Source organism: Pelophylax lessonae (assembly GCF_965119305.1).
Source record: "Pelophylax lessonae genome assembly, chromosome: 2".
In the NCBI taxonomy this organism is placed as follows: domain Eukaryota; kingdom Metazoa; phylum Chordata; class Amphibia; order Anura; family Ranidae; genus Pelophylax; species Pelophylax lessonae.
In genome coordinates this window covers 685712018-685724734 of record NC_138769.1, presented here as the reverse complement: position 1 = coordinate 685724734, position 12717 = coordinate 685712018, and the positions used below count along the sequence as shown (strand labels likewise).

General features: G+C 39.6%; 1 protein-coding gene across 1 annotated transcript in view; it reads left to right on the top strand.

Annotated features, from left to right (window-relative positions):
* The window catches only part of CEP295 (centrosomal protein 295), a 147303-nt gene that overhangs the window by 29178 nt on the left and 105408 nt on the right, over positions 1–12717 (top strand). Inside the window, exons 4-6 of the mRNA XM_082245878.1 lie at positions 4615–4739; positions 9434–9527; positions 11107–11223. Coding sequence (XP_082102004.1) covers positions 4615–4739; positions 9434–9527; positions 11107–11223 — 336 coding nt within the window. The remainder of the gene's footprint in view (positions 1–4614; positions 4740–9433; positions 9528–11106; positions 11224–12717) is intronic.

Here is a 12717-nt window from a genome sequence, read left to right as displayed (position 1 = left end):
GCTACGTTCACATCTTGGCGTTGCTATTTGTTATTTTGCTATGTTTTTAGGCGTTTTTTATGGGCGTTTTTTCAGGCGTTTTTGTGCAGGCGTTTTTAGGTTGACTAGGGACCAATGGAAAAACATAAAAACGCCTCTAATTTGCCTAAAAAGAAGCTCATGTACTTTTTTGAGCGTTGGGCGTTTTGCTTAAAACGTCAAAACACTCAGATGTGAACAGGGGCCATTGAAATGAATAGGATTTGTCTTGTTGGGCGTTTTTGAACTGATCCTAGAGCAGAAAACCACCCCAAAATGCCTACATGTGAACTTAGCCTAACAGAAGCTCACAGTGTGCAGTGAAAGCAATTTCAGTACAGAAGAGGAGCTTGTACAACTGTAAAACTGAAGGAAAGGCTGGAGTTTAGCTTTAAAGGCTAACTTCACCTGTAGGAACATGTATTTTGGGAGTAACCTGTTTCGAAGCACCCTTTTTCCTGTAATGGCATGCAGGTGTTTTTACCCCCACCCCCAGCAACCACTGTTGCATTTAAATTTGGCATGCTATGCATTCACAGAGATCTGTGAATGAATCTTCTACAAGTCCGGTGTGGCAGATAGACTTGTAATTTTCAGTGGACTATGAGTGCTGTAAAGCCCCGTACACACGCACAGATTGTTGGCCAACTGATCGGCCGTCTTTTGTCCAGTGTTGTTTGTTGGTTGAAATGTGCACTAGACTTGCACTGGACTTTTGTTGGCCAACAAAAACCAACTTCAGAAGTGATGTCATGTGATGGTTTACTTTCCGTGTGTTTTTTCTTCTCTGAGCATGCCCAGTCTTGCTCATCTGATTTTTGTCTGCCGAAATCTGTACTGACTGAGGAACAATCGGCCGTTCTTTGTTGGCCAACAAAAATTTTATAGCATGCACACCAGATTTTTTTCGGCCGAAAATTCGCAGTTGTTTGTCGGAAGTATCATACTAACAAGCCTACAATCGGCAGATTGGACGTTGGCCAACAATTTACGGCCAACAATCGGTGTGTGTGTATGGGGCTTTAGTCAGTACGCTCGTTGTCCACTGACCTTTCCTCCAACTTAATAACGCAAAGCCTGTACAGAGGTATAGTCAGAAAGCTAGAGGAAGTGTGTGCAGGAGGCTGACATTGCACCCATAGTTCACTGATTGTGGGTGCTATGCTTTGCAGGCTCCTGTGGAGCAAAAATAATGCACATCATTTTTTGCCTGCAACAATACATATGTGCATTAACTATTTTTCTCCAATCGTTTTTTAGGACAGCACCTGGAGAAAGCGTAGCTCCATTCACTTTCCCAAGATCTTAAAGCGATGGTGTCACCTCTGTTGGTGCTTCATCTTCACCCGGTCTTCCTTTCATGTTTGTGGGCTCTGGCCATTTGAATGGCTTGACTTCAATGACATCACTCCTGTGCATGCACAATGGGAGTGATGGCTGCGACACAGCACTCTGTATTGATGGTATACTCATTGTGCTGTAAATACATTGCGCATGCGCTGGTGATGTCACCGGTGGCTTCCAGTGTGAATATCTCAAACACTACAAGTTTAGGAGCTATTCATTGTACTCACAGGTAAGCCTTATTTTTAGGCCTACCTGTAGGTACACATTCAAAATCGGGGGTTTCTACCATTGTAAATGGTAGAATTCTTCCACCATGGCCTCAGTTACTGTCTTTCCTTCTCCTTGGGGAGAGAACTGTGTAGGAACTGTGGTGGTGCTGCGTTCTCCCTGGGTGTAGAGGGGTCTTGGTGTCTCTTTTTTTTTTTTTTTTCTTCTTAAAGGTAAGCTTAGCCTTTAAAGTTGAATACCAGGCAGATATAAAAGAGACAGTATTAATGCTGCTCTAATCATTTATACATTATTGGATTTCTCACAGATCAACAGATGTTTTTTCTGATCTTACAGAGTTCTAAAGAGACAAAACAGATTTGTGCATGTATTGCAGAGATTTACTGCCTACTGCATCTAAATCGCATCAAAGAAGTGCATAACTTGTATGGCTAGATGTGTTTCAATGCCATCAAAATGATTGCAAAGCCTAGTTTGTTTTTTTTTTTTTTAGATAGAATAAAGAAAGGGTATTCTTAGCTTCTCTGTGCATGAACATTGGTCCCTTATCTCTTTTTCCGGAGTCCCCACTGGCACTCTGCACTCCTCCTCTTCTGTGTGTGCCCCCATAGCTAGCCCCATGCTATGGGAACACACATGCAGGCGCAGTCCCGAGCAGGGCTGTATTCATCCATAGACATACAGCTTCACTCAGCCATGGCCACTACTCTCTCGTTATAGGATTTGACTGACATCAGCAGGTGCCAATAGCTCCTCCTGGTCTCAGTGTAGCCTGTGAGAATGGGAAGAGGTGAAGCTGGGCACAGTGCTGGATTGAGAGAGGACTAAATATTTTAGTTGGGGAAGGGACAATAAGTGGAAGGTTTTTCACATTAATGCAGGGAATTCATTAAGGTTTACAAAAAAAAAACCTTTTGACATTAGAACTACTGAAATAGCTTTTGGTTCTTTTGTGACACTGCAGTGAAAAAGTTCCTGACAAGGGCCTGCCTCCTCCTCCCTCCTCATCCATTTAAGAAACATTCTTTCTACAGATTTTAGCTGCTTGCACAATATGGGGCATTCTTCATTACAGGTACAGTAGGTGTTTTTTTTTTTTTTTTTTCTTAGGGTAAACTTCAGCTACAATTGCAACCCAGATCAGATCCTTGCTCAAAAGACTCGTGCCAGAAATTAATTTGTACTTCCTGTGTATTCCTTCCGATTCCAGCTGAGCTTTACCTGAGTTTCATGTAAAAGCCCTCACTCTTGGGAATGGGTCCATTAGCGATTTATGTGCAGGAAACCTAGCGGGGATTCCCTAGGATTAGCAGCTGGAAAGCAATGGGATGCTGACAATTCCCGCAGCTATTCGCAGCCGTTCATATGATTTTTCTTATTGAGCGACAATCTGCCAATGATCGTCCCTGGATGCAGACAGACTATGTCCAGGGCCATTCATCCACAAGCAATATCTCCATGAGCAATCCCATGCAAGCAGCCACAACTAGCTGTGGAAGCTGTCAGCCTCCTGTTGCTTTTAATGAGACTGCTGCCTGATTCTAATCGCTGGGAACCCCAGCTAGGTCTCCTGTTTGTTATCTCTAACCGTTCCATTCCCAAGTTTGACTGAGGCCAAAAAGTGGAATACAAAAACATTTTCATGGCATTATTTTCCTTTTATCTTCTTTTGCTTAAAAGCTTTCAGCATTCAATCTAGTTCTAGCGTTTTGGTAGCTTTTATAAAAGGATTTCCATGGACATTATTGTCCTGTGTTTTCCTCATCCCCAGCCTAAGAATTTACTAATGTTGACCACTAGAAAGCAGTTTTCTTTCCTGCTCACCATTGTTTTCTCCTATGGTGTGCAGCCTCTGTGTATGTGCCAGTGCTGTGCCGCTTTCTCACCAGCTTTTTCTTGGATAGCCTGAATGTCTGTACTACTTTTAAATGTTCAGATACAGTCTCCTGCACTTTAGTGCTGTGTTGAAAGGATGGCTGTTTTATTGGCTTCTAGGATCTTGCTGCCCTCTAAGGACGATGGGTATCCATACAGACTGCAAACATAGAAAACAAGAGAAGGGCGCACCAACCTAGCGCAATATCATAAGAGATTGAAAGATTAAAAGACATGCCATACATTATACTCACAAACATATGCTAAAGGTAAGCATGCGAAAGGTTTCTTTTTGAAATCTGGAGACCTCCAGAAAATAAGTGCTTTTCCGTAAAGTAGGAGGACTGGAAGGCGTCCGTGGTGATGGGGCTGACGCGTTTTAAGGGAGATCCCTCTTCATCAGAGCCCCCCGTTTCAAGGCAGAACCCTCTTCATCAGAGCTGAGGGGGCTCTGATGAAGAGGGTTCTCCCTTGAAATGCGTCAGCCCCATCACCACGGACGCCTTCCAGTCCTCCTGCTTTACCGAAAAGCACTTCTTTTCTGGAGGTCTCCGGATTGCAAAAAGAAACCTTTTAAATGCTTACCTTTAGCATATATGTTTGTGAGTATTATGTAAGGCATGTCTTTTTAATCTTTCAATGTCTTATGATATTGCACTAGGTCAGTGTGCCCTTCTCTTGTTTTGGATGTTTGCAGCTGAAGAGGCTCTGATGAAGAGGGTTCTCCCTTGAAACACGTCAGCCCCATCACCACGGACGTCTTCCAGTCATCCTGCTTTACCGAAAAGCACTTCTTTTCTGGAGGTCTCCGGATTGCAAAAAGAAACCTTTCGCATGCTTACCTTTTAGCATATGTTTGTGAGAATTGTGTATGGCATGTCTTTTAATTTCTCAATAAATGTCTTATGATATTGCGCTAGGTTTGTGCGCCCTTCTCTTGTTTTCTATGTTTACTTTTAATGTTGCGAGGAACTGCGTGGTAGAGACTTGTGTGTGCTTGAGTCCTGGGGGACAGGAGCCATGTGGCTTACATAGCTGTGACACTGTATTTGATAACTAGGATGACTGAGACTAAGACTAGTAAGTCATTCTATGCTATACTAGGTATATTGTGGTGATTATTATCGTTTTTTTATTTTACTCTAGGAGCCGGATTTGAAGGCAATTGAGCGGATTCAAGCATTAAACAAGGAGAAGGCTGAGAAGAGGCACAGAGAGGCCTTGCAGGAGCTAAAGCAACACAAACAGAAGCAACACACAGACCAAACCTGGTAAGCTGCGATAAGAGAACCTGTACTTTAAACTGAAGGCAATGCGTTTTGTTTAGCTACTATAATTAGTCTCTGAAGCAGTGTTTGCAATGTTGGTCGGTTCATCGTCTCGAGTCTTGAAGACTAAAATACAGAAGTCGCAGGCAGGAGATGACTTGAGAACATGTTTTGGATAGCATTTAGGTTCACATTTAAGCCTCGTACACACGCACCGATTGTTGGCCGTGATTTTTCGGCCAACGTCCGATCGGCCGATTGTCGGCTTGTTAGTATGATGCTTCTGACAACCGACTGCGACTTTTCGGCCGAACAAAATCTGGTGTGCATGCTATAAAATTTTTGTTGGCCGTCACCAGAACGGCCAATTGTTCTTCAGTCAGTACAGATTTCGACAGACAAAAATGTGATGAGCAAGACTGGGCATGCTCAGAGAAGAAAAAACACACGGAAAGTAAACCAGAACATGACATCACTTCTGAAGTTGGTTGTTGTTGGCCGACAAAATTTGTGTGCAGTCTAGAGCACATTTCAACCAACACAACAACACAGGACAAAAGACGGGCGATCGTTCGGCCAACAATCGGTGCGTGTGTATGAGGCTTTACTCTGCAGTACTGGGTGGAGGACATTGAATTGTCAGCCCAGCCTGGAACAGCCGCACTATAGCTAATTTTATCTATAAAAACAGCAAATATCAAACAACCTAGCTAAAACTTGTAAGTTGTTTGCTGCTGTTTTTTCTTTATTCTGACTATAGAATGACCCCATACACTAGATGAAAAAAGATCTGACATTTGGACAGTTTTTTTTTTCGTTCAGTTAATGGACACAATTAGAAAATTGGTCTTGACTTTTATGAGGGAAAAAATCGAAGAAAAAGGTACGATTATCCACCGAATAAACGATTAATTTGAAAAGTTAATGTGTTTCTCCTCCATTAAATATATTGAAAAATTGAAACCTGCGCCTTTATAGCAGCGAACTCTGAACACCTGGAATGCTGGAACAAATAATATAAAACAAGAGTCGCGCTAAATGTGCAGAACTGTGAACTCATATAGAGAACTAAAGTCCATAAACCATGCGTAACACCAAAGGCTAAGACAGAGGGATAAGACCATCAATACAGTTCCAAAGAGATAACAAGTAGATGAAATGAAGTTCATATGGTCGTCCACCCAGGTGTATGTATATAAACACAGACAATCAGTGAAACCTCCACCACATGAAGCCTCTTACCAGAGGAAGGAAGGGTTAAAGCAGTAAGTAGTTATGGGACTACTACCACCCATATCCTGCAAGGCAGCTCCTAGAAAGTCCACCCGAACTTGTTCAAAAGAAGCAAACCATCTGGGATGAATTCCAAATCCACTGGAATGGGCTGGATCCACTTTTAGCAAAGTATGCATATAATACAAAACGGAAACAAGCCCATAGCGTGATAACGTTTAAAACATTTAATGAAAGATAAGACATGCACTCACCCTGAGGTGAACGTAATACAGCAAAAGTGTAAATAGATGACACCAAGGCACAGGGCGGGCAACTCCGGTATTCGGGCGTGATAAGGAGTGTAGACTCAGCACCTCCCGAAGCTTTTCGTCCACCGACGTTGTCAAGGGGGTATGGAAAACACTCATGTGACGCTGACATCACTTCCTGCCGAGTGGTCACGACAGGAAGTACCAGCTGTTCCATATCATTTCCTCCTAGATTTACTTTATATTGATTGGCGTGATGAGTGTTTTCCATACCCCCTTGACAACGTCGGTGGACGAAAAGCTTCGGGAGGTGCTGAGTCTACACTCCTTATCACGCCCGAATACCGGAGTTGCCCGCCCTGTGCCTTGGTGTCATCTATTTACACTTTTGCTGTATTACGTTCACCTCAGGGTGAGTGCATGTCTTATCTTTCATTAAATGTTTTAAACGTTATCACGCTATGGGCTTGTTTTCGTTTTGTATTATATGCATACTTTGCTAAAAGTGGATCCAGCCCATTCCAGTGGATTTGGAATTCATCCCAGATGGTTCGCTTCTTTTGAACAAGTTCGGGTGGACTTTCTAGGAGCTGCCTTGCAGGATATGGGTGGTAGTAGTCCCATAACTACTTACTGCTTTAACCCTTCCTTCCTCTGGTAAGAGGCTTCATGTGGTGGAGGTTTCACTGATTGTCTGTGTTTATATACATACACCTGGGTGGACGACCATATGAACTTCATTTCATCTACTTGTTATCTCTTTGGAACTGTATTGATGGTCTTATTCCTCCATTAAAAACTGAACTGTTGTTGCTGCGCATATGTGACAAAAATTCAACCTGGAAGTTTAAAATTCCTGTGAACAATGATTACAAGAATGATCATTCAGGAAGGGAAAGAAAATAGTTAACAGCAATAGGACATAAAAGCGATATATGACCATCACAAGGTATTTTGTATTTAACCAATTTTTTTATTTCAATATTCCCTGAAAAAATAAGTGAAATTAAAAAGAATGAAGACCAAAGAATGCAATAATATAATCTTATTGCAAAATATATTTTTTGCCAGAAAAATAAACCTTATTACAAACTCTCATTTTTGGGCATAATTTCAAAACAATTTTGTTTAAATAGACAAAAATTTATATTCATCAATCATTGATTTATTTTTTTTTCCTCCCAATGGTTTTACAAACTGTGATAATTGTGTGGTGTGTTTTAGTTAACCACTTAAGCCCTGGAGGATTTGGCTGCTGAAAGACCAGGGGGTATTTTGCAATTCGGCACTGCGTGACTTTAACAGACAATTGCGCGGTCGTGCGACGCTGTACCTAAACGCATTTGACGTCCTTTTTTTCCCCACAAACAGAGCTTTCTTTTGGTGGTATTTGATTACCTGTGTGATTTTTTTTTTTTTTTTTTAATCATGCGCTATTAACAAAAAAGAGCATAAATTTTGCAAAAATAACAATATTTTTTATATATGAAATTCCCCCCCCCCCCCCAAAAAAAAATGTAAAAATCAAATTTTTTTTAACATTTTTGGCCAATTTGTTTTATGCTACATATGTTTGGTAAAAAAAAAATTGCAAAAAGCGTATTTTGATTGGTTTGCGCAAAAGTTATCGCGTTTACTAACAAAGGGAAAGATTTTTGTCATTTTTGTTGTTGTGTGTTTTTTTTTTTTTTTTTTTTTTTTTTTTGCGGTACTGCGACATTGCGGCGGACAGATTGGACCCTTGACTGACATTTTTGACACTTTTGGGGTTACCAGTGACATTACTACAGTAATCAGTGCTATACATATGCACTGTTGCTGTAAAATTACACTGGCAGTGAAGGGGTTAACTTTATTTGAGAGGGAGGAGCTGTGTGTCCCTAGGGGCGTGATTCTAACTATGATTGGCTGTGGCTTGAGCTGTAGGAACAATGATCAATGGTCCTACATAGCAGAACCGTATGATCATTGTTTCTACACAGGGGAGAATGACAGGCGGTTTGTTTACACTAGCCGCCTGCCTTTCTCCCTCTCCCCGACGATTGCTGATTTACGGCGCGCGCTCGCTCCCCAGAGCCTCACAGGCTAGTGACGTGTATATATACGTCACTCTGCCTGTGAGGGGCTGACCGCCGCAGTATATGTACTTGCAGCGGTCGGCAAGTGGTTAAAAAAAAAATATATATATTTTTATTAGTGGCCTCTAGATCTTGGCGTGCAGAATAAACTTTGTTTGAGAACAACATCTTTAATGTTTGTGAAGACATTCACCCCTGCTATAGTGCAAAAAGTGCATGTCCACATGTGGAAAAAAGGCTATTTAGGTTGGGGTGCAGGAAAAGGCTGTTACCATATTTATTCATGTATATGTGATTTATTGTTCGAAATTCAATTATACATGATGACATTATTCTTTGCTCCCACAGCCAAGTGTTCATTATTCAAAAATGCAGTAGAGCGTTTTTCTACTAATGTATGGTTGGCATTACTCAACGTCATCAGAGACATCAAGCCATTGTCTCCTTTTTTATTTCAGTTTTAACAGTTTAAAGAATCCCTTTTTAATTTTTTTTTTTTTTTAACTTATTCAGAGATCCTGTCCCATACCCGCATCATTTGGTTCCATATCTCCAAGGGTATATGTATATCCCAAGAACCTATGATTTGTAATTGATCTTTCTTTGACAACTGACATGTGTATGGAGCACGCACCACAGACTGTACATTTTACCAGAATTTTAGATGATAAAAACAAATGCGTTGGGCATTCAGAGTTTCTATTTTGAAGAGCTTTTTGCCATGTTGGAAAATCTCTCTGCTAGTTGGCTCCGTCTTTCTCCTTGATCTATTGAAGAGTAAAGGGCCCGTAGCATTGTGTGAGCATCACCGTTGGCATATAACTTTTGCCAGGTCTTTGTATGGTTTTATTGAGCACCAATGACCAATACATATCTCCAAAACCTTTGTTCTTAAATAGATAAATGCTTCAAAATAACCAGCTTTATCATCTGGTCTACTCTGTGTGATGTATGATTCTCTGGCCGATTCCCTTCAATCAACATTCTCAATATCATTGGCACTTGAGGCAGATTGACTTTAATTATAATAAGCTCCTCACTCATCATTTTATACGCTAACCTCTGCTTCACTAGTGTGAGGTTTCCAATAGAAAGTGCCTCTTCACTACATTTCATTTTCTCTCTCAAAACCCAGGCATATTAAAGCCCGTAGAAAAGCACTTGAAATTGAAAAGGAGCGTGCAGCAAAAGTCGCCAGTCTGCCTCCGCCACCGCCAGATCCACTCGAGGTAAATGCTTACCTGGGTTATATTGTTACTAAAAGCAATTACTTTTTATTGTTTGACAGAGCTATTGTATGACTAAACTCTGTAGCATTACCTCTGTTATGATTTCGATTTCCTGAACAGTCACCAAATAGCTCTTGACTGATTTTCTGTCACAACACTTTTGTTAGCTTGTTGGAAGCTGATTATTTTTTTTTTTTTTTCTTAAATTGAATAGGGGTTTTTTTTTTTGTTTTTTTTTGTGGCCAGATTTTACTTGGCTATATATATATATATATATATATATATATATATATATATATATATATATATATATATATATATATATATATATATATATATATATATAATTTTTTTATTTTTTATTTATAGGGTGACACACGGACAAATTGATGTACCTTTTTTTTTTTTTTTTTTTTTTTTGATCTCCTGCACCCTTATAAACTTGCCTGTGTAGAGCAGAAAATATTGATTCAACAAGCATGCATATAAACTTTTTGCAACATACAAGAAACTTTAGTGGTATCCAAAAAAATATATATATGTGTGTGTGTATGTATGTGTGTGTATGTATGTATGTATGTATGTGTGTGTGTGTGTGTGTATATATATATATATATGTATATATATGTATATGTGTGTGTGTATGTATTTTTTTTTTTATTTTTTTTATAATGGCAAGTTGATATAATTAGTAATCATTTAAAAATAAAATGGTTTCCCATAAAGTGCGTGGTTTGCTGACAAAATTAGGGAATTTTTTTTAAATAGTGCATTAGATTTAGGGAATGTTTTGGAATATTAGGTTTTTATTGTCGTCCAAGCTAAATGTAGTGTTTTTTTTTTTTTTTTTCTCTGTAAAATGCATTTGAATGCAAAAGACTGTGTTTAGCAGCAACTTCCATATATTCAAGCCCTGACTGGATGGCATTATTCTTCATTTACTTTGCACATACAATATTTGTGCCTTTTTATTGCGCTGTCATTCATAATTAGGAAGAGAATAATGACAAGGATATTCAGGCATGCCAGAGAGTGCGGATAGCTTACCACTTCTCTAATCTTTGTATTTTGATTGGCTAAATTGTAAATATTGAACAAAAAGCTGATTGTGAATCGGAAAACTTTAGGCATTTTAACTGATCTCTAAAATAAAATTGGCCTCCCCTTTTAAATATATTTCTACTTTGTTTGCTTTGGTCAGAAATACAAGATGATATTTTTGTATTTTAGACTATACTCGTAGTGTATCATCTGATGTTTTTGTAAGGCTCCATTTACATTTGTGCAATTTGTCATGCGACTTTGGACATCAAAGTTGCATGACAAATTACACACCTTACTTTTATTGGCACCCGTTCAAATCACTATGACTTAAAAAAGGTTCCTGCAGTACAGTACTTTGGTGCGACTTTGAACCATAGAATGTCACGTTAAATCAAAATTGCACCTAAAGTCCTACCAAAAGTGGAAATTGTGTGACTTTGGAGACACGCTAATGTGAAAGGAGCTTGATAGTAAATTAATGATTAGTCTGGAGATGATTGGTATAGCTGACTGGATGTTCTCTATGTAATAACAGAATCTTGAAGTCGTGAAAAGGCCGCCATTGGTAAAACTCTGCAATGTAGACAACTTCTCGATGTCTCACTACCACTTGCCTGAAGCCTACGTGGACCGAGAAATGGATACTGAGCAGGTATTATGAAATGCACGTTATGCCAGCTTGGTTTTTATCCCACACTTACACTGCTGGAAAATAAAGTGTAATCTGTAGGCAAAAAAAAAAAAAAGAATTCTGCAGACCATTCAGTGCAATACAGAAAGCATTGTGACTGTGCTGGTCAAAAATATCCATTAAAGTAGAGCTATAGGCAAAACATTTTTCTTCATTTTGAATGAAGAATAAACCGCTGTCAGTTTTTTTTTTTTCTCACCATCTGTGTCCCATTGCAGAGATTTCCCTTCACTTCCTGTCCCATAGCCAAACTGGTAGTGAGAGGAAATCCCTGAAAATTAAGTGAATTCCTTGGGGACCCCCCAGGTCACCAGAACTAGCGTCCCCATTGGATTAGTCCCTTCTATTACTTTTCTGGGGACATCCCAAAATTTGGGATTTTCTTTTAATGTCAATGATAATGGTAAACAGGACAAATAGAGAGGTTGAATCTCCTGAACGGATATAGGGCTGGTTGGGGGAATGGAGTTTAGTAGTGAGACCACATCCCGATTAATTGGAAAAGAACACCCCTCAGTGGGACTTTAAAGGTCTTCAAAGAGTAATACACTACTGTTAAGCAATGAAAAAAGTTTTTATGTAAAAAATATAATTTTATTTCAAAAAAAGTAAAAAAGAAGAAAACATAATAAACAATACATACATATAAACAGAATGGGTGGCTAGCCCTAAAATGACAACCTCATATGATAACCAGGTACAATGTAACGGTATAATAAGTACACAAAGTGGTTATTACATCCGACGCGTTTCTGGAAAATGATCCGTCTTCAGGGGTGTTGTACATATATTTGTGAAAAACAAAGTACCTCTAATGAAAACAAAGAGAGGCACAGTAAGCGCCCATTCACACTGGCGCGGCACGACTTGCACGGACTTCATATCATTGAAGTCAATGCAAGTCGCCTCCAGGTCGCCCCAAAGTAGTACAGGACCCTTTTTCTAAGTCGGAGCGACTTGTGTCGCTCCTATTAGAATGGGTCCTGTGCTAATCAATGGCAGGCGACCGACCAAGTCGCCTGACAAGTCGCGCCAGTGTGAATGGGGTCTAAGTGTCTTACACTCTCTCTCTTGTTTTTCATTAGAGGTACTTTGTTTTTCACAAATGTATGTACAACACCCCCGAAGACGGATAATTTTCCAGAAACGTGTCGAATGGAATAACCACTTCATGTACTTATACCGTTACATTGTACCTGGTTATCATATGATGTTGTCATTTTGGGGCTAGCCACCCATTCTGTTTATATGTATGTATTGTTTATTATGTTTGCTTCTTTTTTACTTTTTTTTTTTTTTTTTTAAATAAAATTATTTTTTTTACATAAAAACGTTTTTCATTGCTTAGCAGTGTATTACTCTTTTGAAGACCTTTTTAAAGTCCCACTGGGGGTGTTCTCTTTTTCCAATCTCCCGAACGGGGGCACAGGCAGCAATAAAAACTGACAGATGTTC